This window comes from Macadamia integrifolia, chromosome 3 (assembly GCF_013358625.1).
Source record: "Macadamia integrifolia cultivar HAES 741 chromosome 3, SCU_Mint_v3, whole genome shotgun sequence".
Lineage (NCBI taxonomy): Eukaryota > Viridiplantae > Streptophyta > Magnoliopsida > Proteales > Proteaceae > Macadamia > Macadamia integrifolia.
In genome coordinates, this window is record NC_056559.1 from 6,600,942 (window position 1) to 6,624,436 (window position 23,495).

At 39.2% G+C, this 23,495-nt stretch overlaps 4 protein-coding genes across 4 annotated transcripts; 2 read left to right on the forward strand and 2 right to left on the reverse strand.

Annotated features, from left to right (window-relative positions):
• Positions 1-7,065: 7,065 nt before the first annotated feature.
• On the forward strand, positions 7,066-12,612 carry LOC122073747. Its single transcript, XM_042638373.1, has 3 exons — positions 7,066-8,762; positions 10,202-10,774; positions 12,573-12,612. Exons 1-3 carry the CDS (start codon positions 7,066-7,068, stop codon positions 12,610-12,612), a joined length of 2,310 nt encoding a protein of 769 aa, XP_042494307.1.
• A 172-nt stretch (positions 12,613-12,784) lies between these two features.
• On the reverse strand, positions 12,785-13,708 carry LOC122073748. Its single transcript, XM_042638374.1, has one exon. The coding sequence runs from the start codon at positions 13,706-13,708 to the stop codon at positions 12,785-12,787; it is 924 nt and encodes a 307-aa protein (XP_042494308.1).
• A 360-nt stretch (positions 13,709-14,068) lies between these two features.
• Positions 14,069-16,515, reverse strand: LOC122073749. The gene is made up of 3 exons (XM_042638375.1): positions 15,913-16,515; positions 14,820-15,682; positions 14,069-14,591 (listed from the first exon to the last, which is right to left on the reverse strand). The coding sequence occupies exons 1-3, from the start codon at positions 16,513-16,515 to the stop codon at positions 14,069-14,071; spliced, it is 1,989 nt and encodes a 662-aa protein (XP_042494309.1).
• Positions 16,516-20,217: 3,702 nt separating this feature from the next.
• On the forward strand, positions 20,218-20,915 carry LOC122072948 (stigma-specific STIG1-like protein 1). The gene has a single exon (XM_042637391.1). It carries the CDS (start codon positions 20,289-20,291, stop codon positions 20,742-20,744), a length of 456 nt encoding a protein of 151 aa, XP_042493325.1. The 5' UTR covers positions 20,218-20,288; the 3' UTR covers positions 20,745-20,915.
• Positions 20,916-23,495: the final 2,580 nt, after the last annotated feature.

The following is a 23,495-nucleotide window of genomic DNA, read 5'->3' on the forward strand; positions in this document are numbered from 1 at the left end:
ACTTTTCTTGCCAAAAACACAAGAAAACTTGAGAAAATATGAAAACATAATAAGACAAAATGAATGATTACACAATGATTTCCTATGTGTCTATCTCTCTCTTAAAATTCAAAATTTTTTGAATTTTGTTCTTTTCTTTTCTTTTCTTCTCTTGGTAACCAAACATACATACTCTTTTTATTTTCTCACCATTTCTTCTCTTTTCTTCTCTTTTCTTCTCTTTTCTTTTCTTCTCTTGGCTACCAAACATAGCCTCAGGATCTCAACACTCCAAGCACGTGTTGGACATAAAGAAAAAATAATATCAGAGTAACCATGTATGTAAGGGTGCTGAGACCTTGCCACAGGTGGTGCCGTGATTTGTATGGAAAAAGTGGAATTAATTGAATGGAAGGTTCTTCACTATAATTGTGAAATTAATTTTGTTATGGATTATTTGACAAAAAAATTAGTGGCAAAGTTTGAAACTTATATTAGAGCCTGTTTGGTAACTTTCCCGAGATCATCTTTTCTGTTCTAGATTCCATTTTAGAACAGAAATGGGAAAAAAAAGTTTGGTAATTCCTCTCTCATTTTTATGCCCAAGAAATGAACCGGTTTAAAATATCATCTCAAGAACGGGAATGAGGTAACATGTTTTGGCTGTTACTTCAATCCTAAGATGGTCTTCAAGGAAATAAAAAAAGAAATTGCTCCCGATAAAAACCTCAAAACCTCCTTTTGATAAAAACTAACATCATATTCCAAAGGAGAAGGAGCCCCTCTTGCCTTCAGTTGGACGACCTTGTGGATCGACATTGCTCCCTCCGGGAAATTCGATCTTGCCTCTGAACTCACTCCAAGAAGCCGACCTTGCCTCTACTCCTGAAGCCCTCTGAACTCACTCTGGCATTCGCTTTTAGTCTACCCAGAACTTCTTGGTAGGTACATCCCTCCTAGATAAAGCGATGCTTCTTCTTCTTCTCTTCTCCTCAATCTTCGTTGTTTGTTCTCTTAATATCTGACCAAAGAAGAGAAAGCGAGGGTGAGAGAGCAAGAAATCATCAGCAGACGAGATAACGTTCTGTAGTTGCCGAGGAAATTCTTTTAATCAGAAAAAGAAAAGGGATAGGGAAATTTTTCACCTCTTTGGTTCCTCCCTCTAAGCAATAAACCGTCAAGTAATTTTCAACACTTTTGAGTTCCCAGTTGCAAAATTTTGTGCTTTCAGTTCCTCATTTGTTATAAACTATAAAGAGAGATTCTATAACTAGCAAAGAAAAATAAAAAATTTTGATGTGTTGATATCGTGGTGGTGATCGGCAGAGTGCATTGAGAACCACTTCTAGCTGTCCAATGCCAACGCCAACGCCAACCCCAACCCCATCCCGATCCCCACAACCTCTGCATTTGGAAGTAGTGATGACAAAGGGGTTGTGTGGGGTGGGTTTTCGGTGATCCTATTCCAACCTTGTCTTATCCCTTGAAACTAAAACCATCTCACTTCTCACAGGTCTGAAATTGAAAGCCCACTGCAGTGAAATTACCTAGCAGAAAATGGATCGGTATCTGAAACACATGGGGGTTATCCATTTTACCTGCCCCATCACTGATATCAAAAAATCATCTTTTAATGAGATAACACAAATAAATGATTTTGCCAAAGAACGACGTTCTCAGAATGGAATCGTTACCAAACGGGCTCTTACTCTCCTCATTTTTTTTTTTTAAATAATGATCGAGTTTCTTCTGGATATTCAAGGTTTGTTAAGATTTCAATTCAAAGAAATTTTATTTTATTTTTCTTTATCTTTTAGGGTGTGTTATTTTTTTTTCTATTGATGACAATGCTGATGATGAGAAGTTTTAGATTAAGCGTTCGTCCTTCTTGTCGGAATATCTGGCCTAGTCTAGTTTTGATTGTACATTCTTTCTTCTTTTCTATTTCTTAATACAAAAGTCCCTTTAGTGAAGAAAAAAAATGTTAAAGTTCAATCCGTATTAGTTGGACCAAAATCTTATCGGTTTGGTTTTACGTTGGGGTTTTATTGAACCAGTAAAAATAGAAATGAATTGGACCAATAAAAAGAAGAAGATTAAACACGGCAAAAAAAAAAAAAAAAAAAAAAAAAATATAACACCCTATTCCAAAAAAAAAAAAAAAAATAGTTACATTGATCTCCTTGTGTTTGATGTAAAACTAAAATCGAACTGAACTAAACATGATGATAGACCGATTACAAACCAATTTCAATAAATGATAAGAAACCAGATCAATACTAAAACCAAAACCAATACAACCTGACAAAAAAAAGCATGAAACCTTCTATTGGTTTAAACAAGTATTTAAAACAAATGAAGATTCAAAATAGTTTTTCATAGTTGTTTAAATACAAAATAAATTTCACAAGTTTTATACTTTGTCGTTTTCTGGTCAATTCAGTTTTGGAGACATTTTATTCTCTTCTTTAAGGCTCATTATCTCTTCAGTTGCTAAAGATTTATATAGTGCTAGTTTTCCTCTAGTTTTAAAGTCTCCTTATAATAAAGTATCTTCTTAATTCATCATCTTTAAGTCCCTTAATTCTCTCTCTAATGTTTTATAAATAGAGGTGAGAAGGCTTTAGCCTTGGTAACAGAAGTTGAGTCTCTTTTGAGTCTCGAGTCATCTCAACTCTATTGTTCTTTTTTATTTTACAAGTCATATTTGTGAGTGTGTTTTGTTTTCTAGTCTGAGCACTGCCCTATAGCATTCAAAGGGGTCCAGTAGTCGAGTGCATGATTACTGGGGGAGCCATTGGGCTGTTTTATCTTGGAGGTCGATTTGCATTATTCCTGGTTGCACCATAGGGGCATCTACGGTCTTAAGGACACTGTCAAGTGACATGACTTAGCCCACCAATTTTCTAACAATTTCTATTACAGGTCTATGATAATTCCACGCAGGTACATATTGAAAGTTCTCCTATACAAAGATGACACTTAGGTTTGCTCTCTCAATAATCTGACACATAATTTTTCTACAATTCTTAAGACCGTAGACTCAGTTTATTGAGAGGCTAAAATCCTTGACATGGTTAGTAGGATTGTTTCGGTGATAGAGAACCTAAGAATTATCCCTAACCTTGATAAAATAAAAATCATTTAATAGTTCAAATTAGAAGTTGATAAAATACATGACCCATATGGTTTCAAGGGTTTTACCATTAATGACAACCCAATTGGTGGTTACCAACTAAATTTGTTTTCTCCATATTTGAAGTTATTGCAATGCTTGGGAAAAGCTTGTCATTAATTGATTTTTAATTTCATCATCAAAATGGTTCATGGATGAAAAAAAATTGTTATGGCCCATTCATTACACATTGACTTGTTGAAAAGTATATGGTCATGGATTTCAAAATCAGAATATTTTGATACTAGTATTTTTTTTATTTAAATGATTTATCATATAATAACTGTCCAATATTTTGGGTTTTGATGGATCAATCCATCTCTAAGAAGGCCATTTCTCATAGTTTTCTTGGGATTGTCTTGCTTTCGACAAGTTGATTCAAAGGAATTTGAGTCTTATGATTTCAGAGATGTTTTCCCTAAGTTGTGTAAGTATTAAAATAAAGAGGTATGAAGTTTAATTTTTAAATCTAAATATTTTCAATGATTATGAGATTGAAAATTAATATTTCATATGCATTTGTTTAAAATTTAATATCCATGGACCATGAATTGAGATTTGTTAACAATCCAAGATAATGTGAATATTTATTATTTGTATGTTGTTGAGCATGAAAAATTTATTATTTGGAGAAAGATTTACTATAATCACATATTCCTTATTCATATTGAAAGATTTCAGAATAGATTTTTTGATCCAATTATGTGGGTTAAATTATATTGAATTCGATATATGGAAGATTAACTATATATTCCTTTAAGCTTCCAGTGATAGGTTGAAGCAAAATTGAATGATTTATATGACTGATTGAGGGGTTACTTTAAGTCATAACTGTCATAACTGGTGATTGATTTGATAAAGATGCTCAAATAATTTTGTGTTAGTTGAATTGGTTAAAACTTGGACATATATTATTATAAGTTATATATATATATATATATATATATAATTCATCTTTTACCCTTTTAAAGACATATGAATGTTTGTGTGGCTTAAAGTTAACACCTGCACAATAACATAAAACTTGATAATGTTTTATGGTTTTATCTGAATGATGTTGGTAGATGTGATCATAGTGATAATCATAAGGACAAAGTATTTTTATATGTTGATAATGGGGGCTAGATAATCTGTATGTGAAAAACAAAAGAGAACCTTCTACAGCCTTAAAGACATGGGAGAAGTTGATATGATTTTGAAAATTAAAATCATTAAAGGATAATATGAGATAATTCTCAAGCCCATTATGCTGATAAAATGCTTTACCTTTTTGATTACATATCAACATTGACACATTTTGTTGTTGATGATTATTTATAAAGAAGAAAAAAGAGTGAACAAGTTTCACAAAAGAAATATCATATTTCTGGTGTTGATTTCTTTTGAATAAATTGTATAACATCTGATATAGCTCATGCTATTAGAAAGTTATACCAACATACTGTGAATCCATGAATGAAATATAATAATGCATTCAATCAGGTTGTTAAGGTAATTAAAAGATACTGTGGATTATAGTTTATATTATTTTGGTAACCTAATTAGTCTTGAAAGATTTTGTGACACTAACTGGATGTTTGATTCATAGGAAACCTTAACTACTAATATATATATATATATATATATTCATTTTAGAGAAAATAACTGCACTACTTAAAGATAGTTTCAAGGATATAATATAAATGAAAACTGCGTGATCCGAAGATGAAAAATTAAGAGCAGATTAGAAGATGAACAACGAAGGAGAGTGTAGCTCTGAAGCGGAGGGAATTCTGGGATCGCATGGGGATCGGCCGCCAGATAGAGGTAAACAAAAAAAAATCACTGATTTTTGGTCGGCTGTTCATAGGCTTCATACCCTCCAGGATCCTAGGGAGGCCCCTAGCGTACAGCATGAGACTGAAACAGGTTCTGACAGAAACATAGAGAAGGGGACTGAGAAGCAGTCTCAGGTGGAGGCTACCATCGAGGCTTTACCTGTATTCAGGGATGGCGGGATTGTCCAGAGGGAGAAATCCTATGCTACGGTGACGAAGAGATCCCTTCCGAACATCGAGAACCTTCCAGATCCGATTCATGCAGGGCCCCTCACTAAGGTAGTTATCCCTCAGGAAGCATATGAGGAGAAGCTGCAAAGTTTCGACTTTGCGCTGATCGGGAGAGTCAATTTTCGTTATATTTCAATGAATGATGTGCGAAGTGCTGCCAAGGAGGCCTGGAATCTGAAAGGTAGAGTAACTCTTGCTCCCTTAGGGAAAGGCTTCATTCTTCTCCGATTTGAAATCGAAGGGGACATGTCATCCATGTGGAAACGAGGTCCAATTAAGGTGAAGGGATAGGTCATTCGATTTCAGCGTTGGAGCCCAGAATTTAGTATTCATGATGACCATACCCAAACTAAATTAGTTTGGATTCGCTATCCTGAATTGCTTATGGAATATTGGCATGAGCGAATTTTATTATCAATGGCAAAGGCCTCTGGCTGCCCTGTGGAGATAGACCGTCGGACGAGGAACGCTACTATGGGTAGCTATGCACGTATCCTCGTAGAGGTGGAACTTGGGGGTTCTCGTGTGGAGGAGATCCAGGTGGAGAGAAAGCAACCGAGAACGAACACTTTATTCTGGTTTAAACAGAGAATCTTGTATGAAGACGAGATTGACAGATGCTCGTTTTGTAAAAAACTGGGTCATTCTAGCAACCAATGCAGGGAGAAGAAAGGTAAGGAGAGGTCCGATGAAGGCTTAAGGGGAGATGCAGCTGTGACTTTGGACCAAGGAAGTGGTGGCCGGACAGAGTATGGGCGGCTCTCACCGGCGACAAATCCTGATGTTTCCAGTGACATGGGAAGGGCTAATTTGGAAGGATATATTCCGCCTCTTTTGTTTAAGGAAAATACTATAAATAATGGAGATCTTCCAATGGGAGATTCCACTACAATTTTGGAATGTAGTATGGATAGGAATCAAGGTGATTTGGAGATATTCCTCCCAATATCTCACGTTCCTACTACAAATACCCATGATCCGTTTATGTAGATAATCCACTTGGTGAAGGTGGATATGAATATGGATCAGACCCAGCTGAATCCGATTTCTCTTCCTCTGAGAAGGAAATGCAGGCTTCTGAGGAAGAAAATATGAATAAGGCTGCTAATCCGATCATGGTAGGTGTGCCAGAAAATACGGGGAGTGAGAAGGTACAGAGTAAATTACGTCCTCACAAGAATAGAGTGTCGTATACCACTGCTCATGGAGGAAGAACCCAAGTCAGAGGTGGCAAGAGTGGGAGAACTCAAAACTGGGGCGAGGAGGTTCATGTGGTCTCTAGCACGGCGTCATCTCAGTACTTAGGAGGCAAGATGATTATTCAACACCAAGAGATTGCGGAACTAGATAATGCCACATGTCGGGCAGAGGAAGAAAGTAGAAAAGGGAAGACAATCGCAGTGACGGTGCAGGCGTCAAGGTCTGACTGTGAGACTGTGCTCCATAAGTGATTTTATGAAGATCCTATTTTGGAATATCAGAGGGATGCGAAAGGCGTTCGGTAAACGTGCCTTGAGGGACATTATAATTAAGAAGGACCCAGACCTTCTGTGCATTGCAGAGCCGATGATCTCTGTGAGTGATTTCCCGAATCTATTTTTTAATAAATTGGGATTTCATAGCGATTTTATCTTTAATCATAGAGCAGATAGAGTATCTAACCTGTGGATTCTTTGGAAGCGCAATCTGAGAATGCCCGTGGTTGTCTCTAATTCAGAGCAACATATAACTGCCTCTATGTCTTGGGGGGCTCATCGAATTCAGGTGACATTTGTGCATGCCAGCTGCTTCAGAGCAGAGAGAAGAATTTTATGGACGATTTTGGCAGCTGATTCCCCTTTGGTTCCTACCCCATAGGCGATGATGGGTGATTTCAACGCCACTCTTCACTCTCATGAAAAGCGAGGCCCAGGGACCTTTAGTCTAGGCTCTGCAGTGGAGTTTGGAGCCATGGTAGATGCTTGCTCCATGTCTCAGGTTCCCTCGATTGGCAGAAAATTCACTTGGACAAACAATCGATGCAGTGGAAATGTTTATTCGATTCTGGACAGAAGTTTCTGTAACGAAGAATGGCTTGACAGTTTTCAGAATTGTTCTCAATATGTTCTTCAACGTATTGGTTCTGATCATGCCCCATTGCTTTTTATGTTTGATTATAGTCAGAGGCCTCAGAATTGCCCATTTAGATTTCACCGATTCTGGATGGATCATGATGATTTTGATAGAGTGGTGGCGGATTCTTGGTCGGAATGGATTTCGGGAGCGCCTATCTATGTCCTTGTCAATAAGCTTAAAAAACTTAAGGGTGTGATCAGAGAATGGGCAAGGTCTGTTTTTCCTCACCTGGATAGGGCACTGGAAGAGGCAAAGAGGGATTTAGCTCAGATTCAGGGGCAAATTGATATACAAGGTATGGATGGTCAATTATTTGCCTTGGAGGCTGAGGCTAAGACTACACTGATTAAGGTCATGGAGAATCATGAAAGAATGTGGGCTGAAAAAGCAAGGATTAGATGGCTGAAATTTGGTGATAGAAATTCCAAATTCTTCCACCTTTCTACAAAAATGAGGAGGAATAAGAATACGATTAGATCACTTAAGAAGCAGGATGGCTCTATGGTTGATGATCCCATCCAAATAGGGAACTACATAGTTGATTTCTATGAGAATTTTCACAAAGTTACCCCGACGGTTCAGCATGAGGAATTACTGGATAACATTCCCTTGATCTTGAACCAAGCTGATCAGTACCACTTGGATGCCCTTCCTGGTAATGCTGAGATTAAAAGGGCTGTGTGGCAGCTTGATCCGGATAGCTCGCCTGGTCCTGACGGCTTCCCTGGGGCTTTTTTCAGAAGATGCTGGCACATTGTGGAAAAAGAAGTGAGCAATGCAGTCAGATTCTTTTTCAGCTCGAGCTACATGCCACAGGGTGTGAATAATAATTTCCTTGTGTTGATACCAAAGGTAGATGGGGCTGATAACCTAGGTAACTTCCGGCCCCTATGCATGGGCAATTTCTTCTGCAAAATTATTACAAAGGTGATGGCATTGAGGCTGGAGCCTCTGCTTCCCAGATTAATATCTGATGAGCAAGGAGCTTTTCAAAAAGGAAAGATTATCCATGATAATATTACTGTTGCTTCAGAGCTTGCAAACTTGATGTTCTCATCCACCAGAGGAGGGGGTATTGGCATAAAAATCGATATCAGGAAAGCCTATGATACAATTGACTGGAAGTTTATCTTTCAGGTTATAAATAGATTTGGTTTCTCTAAGCGATGGACAGGCTGGCTCAACCAAATTCTAATATCTTCTAAGATTTCAATTCTAGTTAATGGAGGTCCGCAAGGCTTTTTTAATGTGGAACGAGGCCTGAGACAAGGTGATCCGATTTTGCCGATGTTGTTTATCATTGCAGAAGAAGTTCTATCTCGGGGATTAAAGGGGTTAATCCAGTCGAACCAAATAAAGCCAATCCAGGGCCCAAGAGGCGTTGAAACTCTAGAGCACATCTTGTTCACGGATGACATCTTTATATTCACCAATGCTTCCCAGAGGTATGTCCACAATCTAAAATTTTTTTTGACAAAATATGAAGAATTTTCAGGTCAATGCATCAATCTTGATAAAAGTAAGCTCTTCCTCGGCAAGATTAATTCAACAAGGGGGCAGAATATCTCTAATATTTTGGGAATTCGAAGTTGTAGTTTCCCTACAAAATATTTAGGGGTTGAAATCTTTAAGGGTCGGTTAAAAAAAAACTGCCCTCATGCCTGTTATGGATAGTGTGAAGAAGCGCCTTGCAGGGTGGAAGGGTAAGCTTCTTTCAATGGCGGGAAGAACAGAACTAGTTAGATCTGTGATTTCTAGCATCCCTACTCACAATTTTGCTGTATACTGGTGGCCCTCATCTCTTCTAGCTACTATGGAGAGGTGGATGTGAAACTTTATATGGACAGGGGAGGTGGAAAGTACGAGAGCAATTACAGTGAAGTGGAATACTCTGTGCAAGCCCAAAGAAGAAGGGGGACTAGGGATCAAGAAGCTAAGAGATTCAAATAAAGCTATGTTGTGTAAAATGGTTTGGAGAATTAAACATGGGAAATCGAATGCTAGTTCATTCCTTCGTGCAAGATTTGTTAAAAGGATGGTAAATTTTCCAAGGGAAGCAGGCCTTCATCAATTGCCCTAGGGATTCGGAAGTCATGGGATTTTGTGTCAGAGCACGAGAGGTGGGTTATTGGCAATGGTAATTTGACAAACTTCTGGAAGGATAAATGGTGGGGACCTAAATCTCTGATGGAGGAGATACAGACTATGGGCCTTTCCCCCCCTAATACTAATGCCAAAGTGTGTGATTTTATCCAGGATGGTCAATGGAACTTCCCTATAGTATAGTCTGCACTTCTAAATAATATTTTTACCTCTATCAAGGAGATAGCTATTTGCCCTGATCAGATGGAGGACTTCTGCGCCTGGGAATTATCTCCTATGGGAATTTTTCTACGGCTTCTGCATGGGATGAAATTAGAGAAAAATCACCAAAAGTCCCTTGGTTCTCTTTGATTTGGAGGGAAGGTCTTCCTCCACGGTATTCTACCTTAGGATGGCGGCTTGCTCATAGGAAACTCCCAACGGACGAGCTGATCAAAGCGAAAGGTATCATGATGGCATCGAGATGCTTCCTTTGCAACCAAGATGAAGACGGCATTGACCATGTATTTATTCACTGTCCATACTCAACTGGCATATGGGAAAGGTTCTGTGCTTGTTTTGGGATTTATTGGCCGATGCATCAATCTATAGAAGGATTGATAACATGGTGGAAGTCCAAGGCAAGAATCTTAAACTTAAAAAACCCATGGCTGCTGAGCTTCTCAATCATTGTCACTAATATTTGGTGGGAGAGAAATAGACGAAGCCATGAGGACAAGGCTCGATCTGATGTGCATATTTTTGAATTAATTTGCCATGAGATTGGTCTTTGCTTGGGTAGTTCGAAGGGTGAAGTGAAGAGTATCAGCGATCTCTTATGCTGCAGGAAATTGAGGTTACATGTAGAGGCCCCTAAGTATGTTCCGCCTCTAGAAGTTCATTGGTGTAAACCCCATTTAAATTGGTTTAAAATTAATGTAGACTGGAGTTCTCTGGGAAATCAAGGAAGGGCAGGTGCTGGTGGCAGTGCTCGTAACAAAGAGGGTCAGATTTGCAACTCTTTCAATATTTATTTAGGCATTAAAAAAATCTTTGAGGCTGAGTTTGAAGCGGTTTTGGAAGGTCTGATCATGGTAAAGAGATATAGGGCGAGTGAAGTGTGGGTTGAGTCAGATTCGGCTGGTGTAGTGTCTGCTGTGCAGAAGAACCAAGTTCCATGGTTTGTGCTCCAACGATGGAGAGCGATTCTCCCCTATTTGAATTCTATTTCGTGGAAAATTTCTCATTGTTTTCGCGAGGCAAATGTGGTTGCAGATTATTTGGCAAGGAAGGCTTCAAAATCAGGAATCACAGAGACCTCTGTGACATTCCCCAGTCATATTATGATGGAGATTGAAAATGATGCAATGGACAGGCATAGATTTAGATTCTGCTAGGGTGTTTCTTGCTTTCTCTGCTGATGGCCATGCCGAAGGTGGAGAGAGTAAGTTTCTCTAGGGGTCTCGGCTGTGTTCCCTTTCTTTTATGTTGGTGTATTTTCCCCTTTTATTTTAATAATATCATCTTTTAACAAAAAAAAAAAAAAAAAAAAATAGTGGGTGATTTCTTGAAAATCAGTTAAATAAACCTATGATATAGGTTCCACCATAGAAGCTGATTTTGAAGCTTGAAAAAATTGGATCTAAAGCCGAATGGCTAAAGAATCTAGTAATAGATATACCATTATGGCCTATGCCAGTGCCTCTAATGTATTTACATTATGATAGTCAGGCGGTCATTACAAAGGCTAAAAGCAAGATTTGTAATGGTAAGTAAAGGCATTTATTCTTAAACATAACTTGGTGAGGTAAAATGAAATAATGGTACGTACCATTGATATCGACTTTTCAAAGTCAATGAGGAATGAAGTAGACGTGCTTATAAAGCCTTAGCTCATCAAAGTTATTCAAAGACATCTAAAGTAATAGGCTTAAAGGCCCATATCATAAGTCAAAGTGATGGACACCCAACCTATGTGATAGGAGATCCCTGGAATTAGGTTCAAAGGGTAAAAACGAAATCACTTGATGACTTGATTAGTACTATCATGTGCCTATTCAGGATTAGATGTGGAAGATAGTACTCACCACAATGAGAAGGAGGATGAGTTATGAAACTCTTAGTTGGCCAATACTCATGTCAGATGGGGGTATGTTAACTGTGGTACATACTATGGGCTAACTTAAGTGGATGTAGGGGGTGTGGCCACCTCAGATGAGAATTTTACGGGAAGATTCTCTAAACATTCATGATTCCAAGATGGGGACAAAGACCAAAATTGTCCACAATATAAAAAAGAGTGATTATGGCATTGGGTGGCAGGATATGGATAGTAAGTCAGTCGGCCACACCAATGAGGAAAGGTTCAAGAAGTTTGGCTTCACCTATACTCTGTAGCGTGGCCTATCAGACCTAGTGTAGATTCAAGTACGAAAGACATCTACAACGATGTGTCCTGCCATTCTAATGTTTTCAGACTATATTTTTTTTTGTATTTAATTATTTTTACCAGTATTTTGAATCTTGTGGGGGAATTGTTGGTTTTAAACAAATATTTAAAACAAATGAAGATTCAAAATAGTTTTTAATAGTTCTTTAAATACAAAATTAAATTCACAAGTTCTATACCTTGTCGTTTTCTTGTCAATTTAGTTTTGGAGACATTTTATTCTCTTCTTTAAGGCTCATTATCTCTTCAGTTGCTAAGGATTTATGTTGTCTCAGTTTTTCTTTAGTTTTAAATTCTCCTTATAATAAAGTATCTTCTTAATTCATCATCTTAAATTCCCTTAATTCTTTCTCTCTAATGTTCTTTAATTAGAGGTGAGAATGCTTTAGCCTTGGTAATAGAAGTTGAGTCCCTTTTGAGTCTTAAGCCATCCATAGATGTATTGCAACTCTATTGTTCTTTTTTATTTTACAAGTCATATTTGTGAGTGTGTTTTGTTTTCTAGTTTGAGCACAGCCCTATAGCATTCGAAGGGGTCCAGTAGTTGAGTGCACGATTACTGAAGGAGCCATTGGGTTGTTTTATCTTGAAGGCTGATTTGCATTATTCCCAGTTGCACCATGGGGGCATCTACGATCTTAAGGACAGTGTCAAGTGACACGACTCAGCCCACCAATTTTCTAACAATTTCTATTACAGATCTATATATGATAATTCCACGCAGGCATATATTGAAAGTTCTCCTATACAAAGGTGACACTTAGGTTTGCTTTTTTTCTTGTTAAAAGATGCTATAAAAAAAAAAAAAAAAAAAAAAAAAAAAAAAAGGGGAAAAATACACCAACAGAAAAAGAAAGGAAACACGGCCGAGACCACTAGAGAAACTTGCTCTCTCCACCTTCGGCATGGCCATCAGCAGAGAAAGCAAGAAGCACCCTAGCATAATCTGAATCTATGCATGTCCATTGCATCATTTTCAATCTCCATCATAATATAACTTGGGAATGTCACAGAGGTTTCTGTGATTCCTGATTTTGAAGCCTTCCTTGCCAAATAATCTGCAACCACATTTGCCTCGCGAAAACAATGAGAAATTTTCCACGAAATAGAGTTCAAATAGGGGAGAATCGCTCTCCATCGTTGGAGCACAAACCATAGGACTTGGTTCTTCTGCACAGCAGACACCACACCAGCAGAATCTGACTCAACCCACACTTCTCTCGCACCATATCTCTTTGCCATGATCAGACCTTCCAAAACTGCTTCAAACTCAGCCTCGAAGATTTTTTTAATGCCTAAATAAATACTAAAAGATTTGCAAATCTGACCCTTTTTGTTACGAGCAATGCCACCAGCACCTACCCTTCCTGGGTTCCCCAGAGAACTCCCGTCTACATTGATTTTAAACCAATTCAAATGTGGTTTACACCAATGAACTTCTAGAGGCGGAATACACTTAGGGGCCTCTATATGTAACCCCAATTTCCTGCAGCATGAGAGATTGCTGATGCTCTTCACTTCACCCTTCGAACTACCCAAACAAAGACCAAGCTCATGGCAAATAAATTCAAAAATATGCGCATCAGATCGAGCCTTGTCCTCATGGCTTCGTCTATTTCTCTCCCACCAAATATTAGTGGCAACGATTGAGAAGCTCAGTAGCCATGGGTTTTTTAAGTTTAAGATTCTTGCCTTAGACTTCCACCATTTTATCAAACCTTCTATAGATTGATGCATCGGCCAAGAAATCCCAAAACAAGCACAGAACCTTTCCCATATGTAAGTCGAGTATGGATAGTGAATAAAGACATGGTCAATGCCATCTTCATCTTGGTTGCAAAGGAAGCATCTCGATGCCATCATGATGCCTTTCGCTTTGATCAGCTCGTCCGTTGGGAGTTTCCTATGAGCAAGCCGCCATCCTAGGGTAGAATACCGTGGGGGAAGACCTTTCCTCCAAATCAAAGAGAACCAAGGAACTTTTGGGGATTTTTCTCTAATTTTATCCCATGGAGAAGCCGTAGAAAAGTTCCCCATAGGAGATAATTCCCAGGCGCAGAAGTCCTCCATCTGAGCAGGGCAAATAGCTATCTCCTTGATTGAGTTAAAAATATTATTTAGAAGTTCAGACTGTACTATAGGGAAGTTCCATTGACCATCCTGGATAAAATCACACACTTTGGCATTAGTATTAGGGGGGGAAAGGTCCATAGTCTGGATCTACTCCATCAGAGATTTAGGTCCCCACCATTTATCCTTCCAGAAGTTTGTCAAATTGCCGTTGCCAATAACCCACCTCTCATACTCTGACACAAAGTCCCATGACTTCCGAATCCCCAAGGCAATTGATGAAGGCCTGCTTCCCTTGGAAAATTTACCATCCTTCTTAACAAATCTTGCACGAAGGAAAGAGCTAGCGTTCGATTTCCCATGTTTAATTCTCCAAACCATTTTACACAGCATAGCTTTATTTGAGTCTCTTAGCTTCCTGATCCCTAGGCTCCCTTCATCTTTGGGCTTGCACAGAGTATTCCACTTCACTGTAATTGCTCTCGTACTTTTCACCTCCCCTGTCCATATAAATTTTCGCATCCATCTCTCCATAGTAGCTAGAAGAGATGAGGGCCACCAGTATACAGCAAAATTGTGAGTAGGGATGCTAGAGATCACAGATCTGACTAGTTCTGTTCTTCTCGCCATTGAAAGAAGCTTACCCTTCCACCCTGCAAGGCGCTTCTTCACACTGTCCATAACAGGCATGAGAGCATTTTTTTTTAACTGACCCTTAAAGATTTCAACCCCTAAATATTTTGTAGGGAAGCTACAACTTCGAATTCCCAAAATATTAGAGATATTCTGCCTCCTTGCTGAATTAATCTTGCCGAGGAAAAGCTTACTTTTATCAAGATTGATGCATTGACCTAAAAATTCTTGATATTTTGTCAAAAAAAATTTTAGAGTGTTGATATACCTCTGGGAAGCATTGGTGAATATAAAGATGTCATCCGCGAACAAGATGTGCCCTGGGGTTTCAGCGCCTCTTAGGCCCTGGATTGGCTTTATTTGGTTCGACTGGATTAGCCCCTTCAATCCCCGAGATAGAACTTCTTCTGCAATTATAAACAGCATCGGCGAAAGCGGATCACTTTGTCTCAGGCCTCGTTCCACATTAAAAAAACCTTGTGGTCCTCCATTAACTAGAATTGATATCTTAGAAGACATTAGAATTTTGTTGAGCCAGCCAATCCATCTCTCAGAGAAACCAAATCTATGCATAACCTGAAAGATAAACTTCCAGTAAATTGTGTCATAGCCTTTTCTGATGTCGATTTTTATGCCGATACCCCCTCCTTTGGTGGATGAGAACATCAAGTTCGCAAGCTCTGAAGCAACAATAATATTATCATGGATAATCTTTCCTTTTTGGAAAGCGACTTGCTCATCAGATATTAATCTGGGAAGAAGAGGCTCCAACATCAATGCCATCACCTTTGTAATAATTTTGCCGAAGAAGTTTCCCATGCATAGGGGCCAGAAGTTACCTAGGTTATCAGCCCCATCAACCTTTGGGATCAGCACAAGGAAATTATTGTTCACACCCTGCAGCATGTAGCTTGAGCTGAAAAAATATCTGACCGCATTGCTCACTTCTTTTTCCACAATGTGCCAGCATCTTCTGAAGAAAGCCCCAAGGAAGCCATCAGGACCTGGCGAGCTGTTCGGATCAAGCTCCCACACAGCCCTTTTAATCTCTGCATCACCAAGAAGGGCATCCAAGTGGTAATGATCAGCTTGGTTCAAGATCAAGGGAATGTTATCCAGTAATTCCTCATGCTGAACAGTCGGGGTAACTTTGTGAAAATTCTCATAGAAGTCAACTATATAGTTCCCTATTTGGATGGGATCATCAACCATAGAGCCGTCCTACTTCTTAAGTGATCTAATCGTGTTCTTGTTCCCCTCATTTTTGTAGAAAGGTGGAAGAGTTTGGAGTTTCTATCACCAAATTTCAGCCATCTAATCCTTGCTTTTTCAGCCCACATTTTTTCATGATTTTCCATGACCTTAATCAGGGTAGTCTTAGCCTCAGCCTCCAAGGCAAACAACTGATCATCCATACCTTGTATATCAATCTGCTCCTGAATTTGAGCTAGATCCCTCTTTGCCTCTTCCAGCGCCCTATCCAGGTGAGGAAAAACAAACCTTGCCCAGTCTCCAATCACACCCTTAAGCTTTTTAAGCTTATTGACAAGGACATAGATAGGAGCTCCCGAAATCCATTCCGACCAAGAATCCGCCACCACTCTATCGAAGTCGTCATGATCCATCCAAAATCGGTGAAATCTAAATGGGCAATTCTGAGGCCTCTGACTATATTCAGACATAAGAAGCAATGGGGCATGATCAGAACCAATACGTTGAAGAACATATTGGGAACAGTTCTGAAAACTATCAAGCCATTCTTCGTTACAGAAACTTCTGTCCAAAATCGAACAAACATTTCCACTGCATCGATTGTTTGTCCAAGTGAATTTTCTACCAATCGAGGGAACTTGAGACATGGAGCAAGCATCTACCATGGCTCCAAACTCCGCTGCAGAGCCTAGACTAAAGTTCCCTAGGCCTCGCTTTTCATGAGAGTGAAGAGTGGCGTTGAAATCACCCATCATCGCCCACAGGGTAGGAACCAAAGGGGAATCCACCACCAAAAGCGTCCATAAAAATCTTCTCTCTGCTCTGAGCAGCTGGCATGCACAAATGTCACCTGTATTCGATGAGCCCCCCAAGTCATGGAGGCAGTTATGTGTTGCTCTGAATTAGAGACAACCATGGGCACTCTCAGATTGCGCTTCCAAAGAATCCACAGGTTAGAGACTCTATCTGCTCTATGATTAAAGATAACATCGCTATGAAATCCCAATTTATTAAAAAATAGATTCGGGAAATCACTCACAGAGATCATCAGCTCTGCAATACACAGAAGGTCTGGGTCCTTCTTATTTATAATGTCCCTCAAGGCGCGTTTACCGAACGCCTTTCACATCCCTCTGATATTCCAAAACAGGATCTTCATAAAATCACCTATGGAGCACAGTCTCATGGTCAAACCTTGACGCTTGCCCCATCACTGCGATTGTCTTCCCTTTTCTACTTTCTTCCTCTGCCCTGCATATGGAATTATCCAGTTCCGCAATCTCTTGGTGTTGAATAATCATCTTGCCTCCTAAATATTGAGATGACGCCATGCTAGATACCACATGAACCTCCTCGCCCCAGTTCTGAGTTCTCCCACTCTTGCCACCTCTAACTTGGGTTCTTCCTCCACGACCAGAAGTATACGACACTCTATTCTTGCGAGGGCGTAATTTACACTGCACCTTCTCACTCCCCGCATTTTCTGGCACACCTACCATGATCGGCACAGCAGCCTTATGCATATTTTCTTCCTCAAAAGCCTGCATTTCCTTCTCAGAGGAAGAGAATTCGGATTCAGCTGGGTCTGATCCATATTCATATCCATCTTCACCAAGTGGATTATCCACCATAAACGGATCATTAGTATTACTAGTAGGAACATGAGATATTGGGAGGAATATCTCCAAATCACCTTGATTCAATCTATCCAGATGGCCTTCCAAAATAGGAGGGGAATCTCCCATTGGAGGATTTCCATTGTTTATGGTATTTTCCTTAGAAAAGAGAGGCGGAATATTTCCTTCCAAATTAGACCTCCCAATGTCACGGGAAGCATCAGGATTTGCCGCCGGTGAGAGCTACCCACCCTCTGTCCGGCCAACACCTCCTTGGTCCAGAGTCACAGCTGCATCTCCCTTTAATCCTTCATCGGACCTCTCCTTACCTTTTTTCTCCCTGCATTGAGTGATAGAATGACCCAGCTTTTTACAAAATGAGCATCTTCCAATCTCGTCTTCATACAAAATTCTCTGCTTAAACCAGAATAGAGTGTTCGTTCTCGGTTGCTTTCTCTCCACCTGGATCTCCTCCACACGAGAACCCCCAAGTTCTACCTCTACGAGGATACGTGCATAGCTGCCCATAGTGGCGTTCCTCGTCCTACGGTCTATCTCCACAAGCCGGCCAGAGGCCTTGGCCATTGATAGTAAAATTCGCTCATGCAAATATTCCATAGGCAGTTCAGGATAGTGAATCCACACTAATTTAGTTTGGGTATCGTCATCGTGCATACTAAATTCTGGGCGCCATCGCTGAAAAACGAATGACTTGTCCCTTCACCTTAACTGGGCCTCGTTTCCATATGGATGACATGTCCCCTTTGATTTCAAATCGGAGAAGAATAAAGCCTTTCCCCAAGGGAGCAAGAGTTACTCTACCTTTCAAATTTCCAGGCTTCCTTGGCAGTACTTCGCACATCATTCATCGAAATAAATCGAAAATTGACTCTCCCGATCAGCGCAAAATTGAAACTTTGCAGCTTCTCCTCATATGCTTCCTGAGGGATAACTACCTTAGTGAGGGGCCCTGCATGAATCGGATCTGGCAGGTTCTCGATGTTCGGAAGGGATCTCTTCGTCACCATAGCATAGGATTTCTCCCTCTGGTCAATCCCGCCATCCGTAAATACAGGTAAAGCCTCGATGGTAGCCTCCACCTGAGACTGCGTCTCAGTCCCCTTCTCTATGTTTATGTTAGAACCTGTTTCAGTCTCATGCTGTACGCTAGGGGCCTCCCCAGGATCCTGGAGGGTGTGATGCCTATGTACAGCCGACCAAAAATTAGTGATTTTTTTTTGTTTACCTCTATCCGGCGGCCGATCCCCATGGGATCCCAGAATTCCCTCCGCCTCAGAGCTACACTCTCCTCCGTTGTTCTTGGTATCCATCCTCTCTCAATAATCTGACACATAATTTTCCTACACCTCTCACTTCCCAGGGAGTGATAAGTTGTTTCCTTGTTGAGCTCCAAGAAAATGATGAAGCAACTTCTCACTTCCCAGGGAGTGACAAGCCGTTTCCTTATCCTTGTTGAGGAAACCCAAGTGGTCGAAGTAAATTGACTTGTTAAGTCCCCTAGGGCTGGTAAAAAAAAGCATGAAACCTGTTCAGGAGTCACGAAAATTCACCCAAGTTTAAGAAATGATCAGTTAACTCAAATTTTTATTGACTTGTGTTTCTCAGTTGACTAACCAAATTAACCCTCATCTGACTCATCTTGAGTGTGGGCTCCACGTTCATGCTGATGGGGCCACCCGAATTCATAATCTGAAAGACCAATTGACTAGGTAGATGGTTCATGGTTGGACTGTGTCAAACCAATGGTCCAGGCCACCTCAATCCGGTTTTATAACAAATTATTAACCATTGGCATTCCTAGTAACCTTTTTTATGGAGATAGAATGATGTTGTTATTTTAGCAGTTTAGCAGGGTTTATTAGATACACTTTACATGTGTTGACCTTATTTAGCTCAATCTAACTTTTCTTTTATGTTTTTTTTTTTGGGCTAAAAAATGCTTTTTTTTTTTCTTTTTATGGTAACATCTTTTATACCTGTTTTAAGAGACAAAACATTTTCATTAATCTTTTGAATATCCACAACTTTTTCTAATATATTTCAAAGTAAGAAAAAAAGATCCCCACGTCAAGCGTGTAAGGATGCATTTGCATGTCCTCTCGCATTCTGACGATGTAAACTCACATTATTCTCCCTCTCCACTAACTATCAAAGTATTATATTTAAAATCTTAGACAAAATTTTCTTTCACAACTGAAAAAGGAAGAATCCCCCCAACCCTGGTGATTTGATCATGTGATTGAATTTCTATGTCATCGTAAACCCCCATTCTACAGGTAAAAAAAATGCACTACCCCACCCTGGTTCAATTAGGTCCAAGCAATGGCAATGGTGAGGGGATTCGTCCTTCACCTGGGTGAATAAAAACTGGGTCCTAAAACCTGAATTCGGTTCGACCAATCTCATCAGACCAGACTGTGCTTGGACCTTTGGAACTCCAACTCCATATTAGGGCTAGCCTACCATCCACTGTTTCACACAAATACCTTATGTAGGATTTCCAACCGCCAGGCTACAATAGTCTATCCTAGTCCATTTCTATAAAAGAATTTAATGATGTTAATGAAATGTTGCCTAACCTTGCTAGCTGTTGCTGTTCTTAGTAAGAAGTTAAGTCTCATTTGGTATTTGAATGACGTTCTGGTTTCATAGTTTCGTACGTAGCCGTTGAAATAGACCAACCCACTAAAAAAAATTGCAAAACGTAAACAGTATGCCCACCTCCTCCTCTTTAGCCCTTCATGTCAACTCTCTCTCGCCAACCTCTCTATATAAACCCATCAAACTCACTCTTCAGACTCACCATTCATTTCATCTATACCCTCTTGTCTCCCTTTTCCCTCTTCCCTCATTCTAATTTCTAATTCCTTCCACTCCCCTTACCAACCATGAAGTTGGTTAAGTTGTTCTTTGTTCTAGCAATAGCCATGGCCTTAATCATAGGCATCACAGCAGCAATGCCAGAGGAAGAAGAAGAAGCAGAAGTAGAAGTAGAAGATAATGGTGAACAACCATCATCTTCTTCATCTTCTTTGAGGGGAATTGGTAGGTTCCTGAAACAAAATTACAGCAGCAACCCTAGGCTGCAAATGACTTGTAACAAATATCCTAGGATATGTAGAGCTAAGGGTAGCCCTGGACCTGATTGCTGCAGCAAGAAATGTGTCAATGTGAAAACAGACAGACTCAATTGTGGTTTTTGTGGGAAGAAGTGCAAGTACAATGAGATATGTTGTGGGGGTAAATGTATCAACCCTTCCTCCAACAAGAAGCATTGTGGGCAATGCAACATCAAGTGCAAGAAAGGGTACTCCTGTGAACTGGGTATATGCAACTACGCTTAGAGAGAGAGAGAGAAAGCTATGTATGTTTGTGTATGTGTGTGTTTCACCATCATTCTTCTTATTCTTCTTCATCTATAGAGCCTTATAATTTGTATTTTTCGAGTGTAAAATAACAATAAAGGCAAGCCATCTACGACGTAGGGGCTTGGCCTAGTTCCTTAATGCATGGAGATGTATATGCCTATTTCTATTTAATAATATAAAAGGGTCCAAATTTATGACTATTTTTATTTCTTTTTGTTGGTCATCGTCCTTGATTGAGGTTATAGTGTTTCCTTTGTTTTTCAATGAACAAGTTCGCCTGCTTGAGCTCTCTTAAAAATAATTTATATTTCCCGGCTGAAATGGCCCAAGACAAATTTGATATTAGATTCTTAATCATCTTCTCTATCAAGAACTAGCCTTAGCAAAACCTTTTACTTACGTTTTTCATTATTGTGGCTCCATTTGGTGAGGGTGGATGATTATGTTCTTGCACGCCTATCCCATTGCTACATGGACTCCACTCAAACTCTCTTTTAATAGCACAGATCTCTCGGTCTGAGGAGTGAGTGGAGTCCATGTGGGGTTACTAAAAACAAGAAGAGTGGAGTCCATATGGCAATGGGAGAGGTGGAGAACATGATTCTTCCTCCCGTTTGGTTGCAATTGAAGGAAAGTGAAATCACTTTTAAAGAAAAAAGAAAGTTTAATAATTATGGGAAAAGGTTGGGTATACCGCCGATGTCAAGTATGCTAGCACCCATTATGTCTATCTCTCTGTCCTAAAAAAAAAAAAAATTGTGTCTATCTCTCTTTTCCTTTTTTTTTTTTTTTTTAAATGACCCTATATTCTTCCTGAATGATACTCCATCATGTGATCCTATTGGTGCTATTCGCTAGCATACTTGATATTGGCGGCATACCTATCTTTCTCCCAATTATTATTGTATAACTCACATAGAACTCTGACTATATTTGGTAAACATATTTTTTAATCAAACAAAATTTGTGGGGAAAATAAATTAAATTCAGTAATTAAACTTTTATAATTTAAAGTCGGTGACACAATTATGTGAGATACGGCTATAATATTTTCTATTTTTTCGGTGATGATTTGATTTCCTTTTTCTGTATGTTCTTTACAACCAAATAAAGCCATATAAGACTACATTTATCAAATGACTAGGAAGATTCAAATTAGAAAACGACGAGCGGTCATGTTTGAAATTAGAAAACGATGAGCGGTCATGTTTGGGTAGAAAGTAGAAACTACCTGGAGGGTGCATCGATCATCGATATAAATCCCATGCCTTAGTACAACCCAATTTATAATGAGAGTAATGGATAAAACAGAAGTTTTTCTTCACCCACATGAAGACCACAAATTTAAATTCATCATTTTTCCTCTATTCGTTGAAGGATTGAAATATCTTTCAAAATGTTATTGTGACACTCATCACACCTCCTTTAATGCCATTTTTAAGTCTAAGAACAAATTGCAATCGTATCAATCAAACCTTTTGGACTCTAAATGCCTCACAACGAGATAGAATCAGCTGCTCATACGATCACCTGATCGTACGAGTCAGCGACCAATTCCTGTCCCATTTTCTTCCATTACAAGGATAAAGAGGGGTATATCTAAGAACAAGGTAGTGGTCGCTGACTAATACAACCAGGTGATCTTACGAGCAACAGATTCTCCCTCACAACAAGATCTAATGGAATCAATTAATGGTGTTATCAAAATTTTAGGTATAGATGGCAACTGGGATTGATTGATTGATGTCCACCGCACATTAGTAATTTTCTCATCAACATGCCATCTTATATATTTCACTCAGGCTCTTAGCACTCCAATCACGTGTTGGACATAAATTAAGCATGCAATATCAAAGTGTAACCATGTATGAAAGGGTGTTAAGACCTTGCCGCGGGTGGTGCCGTGATTTTTATGGCAAAAGTGGATTGCTCTACAATTTTTCTTTGCATCTATTGAATGGAAGGTTGTTCACTATAATTGTGAAATTAATTCTGTTTTGCGGATTATTTGGCAAAATTAGTGGCGAAGTTTGAAACTTGTGGTGCTCTCCTCGTCTCTTAGTTTCTGTTTTTTTTTTTTTTTTTTTTTTAATGATTGAGCTTCTTCTAGATGCGAATAGGTTAAGATTTCGGTTTAGATAAAGTTTAGTTTATTTATTTTCCTTTGTTGAGTACGTCAGCTTTTCTTTTTTACTAATGGCAATGTCCCAAGGTGGGGGAATTTTAAACTAGGTGTCCATCCTTCTTGTTGAAGTATTTGGCCTAGTTCAGATTTGATTGTACATTCTTCTCTTTTCTATTTCTTAAAGTTCAATCTGAAATGGTTGGACCAAAATCTTATTGGTTTGGTTTTACATTGGAGGGTTTTATGGAATTGGGAAAAATAGAAACAAAATCGGATCAATCGAAAAAAAAAAAAAAATCCTAGTGATCTCCTTATGTCAGATGTAAAACTAAAATCGGACCAAATAATGGTAGACCCACTACAAACCAATTACAATAAAATGATAAGAAATCAGATCAATACCAAAACCAAAACTGAGTGACAAAAAAACAGACCAAACCGAACCAAGCAATGAAGCAATGGACACCCTTATGGAAGTGCATGCATGCCATATATGAAGGGTTAACTTTTATTTACTTGGGATCAAACATTAGGCTTAAGTACTACTTATTGGGACGGCATCTTGATTTATATCTTACGACAGCGGTCATTAGGGTGTCAAA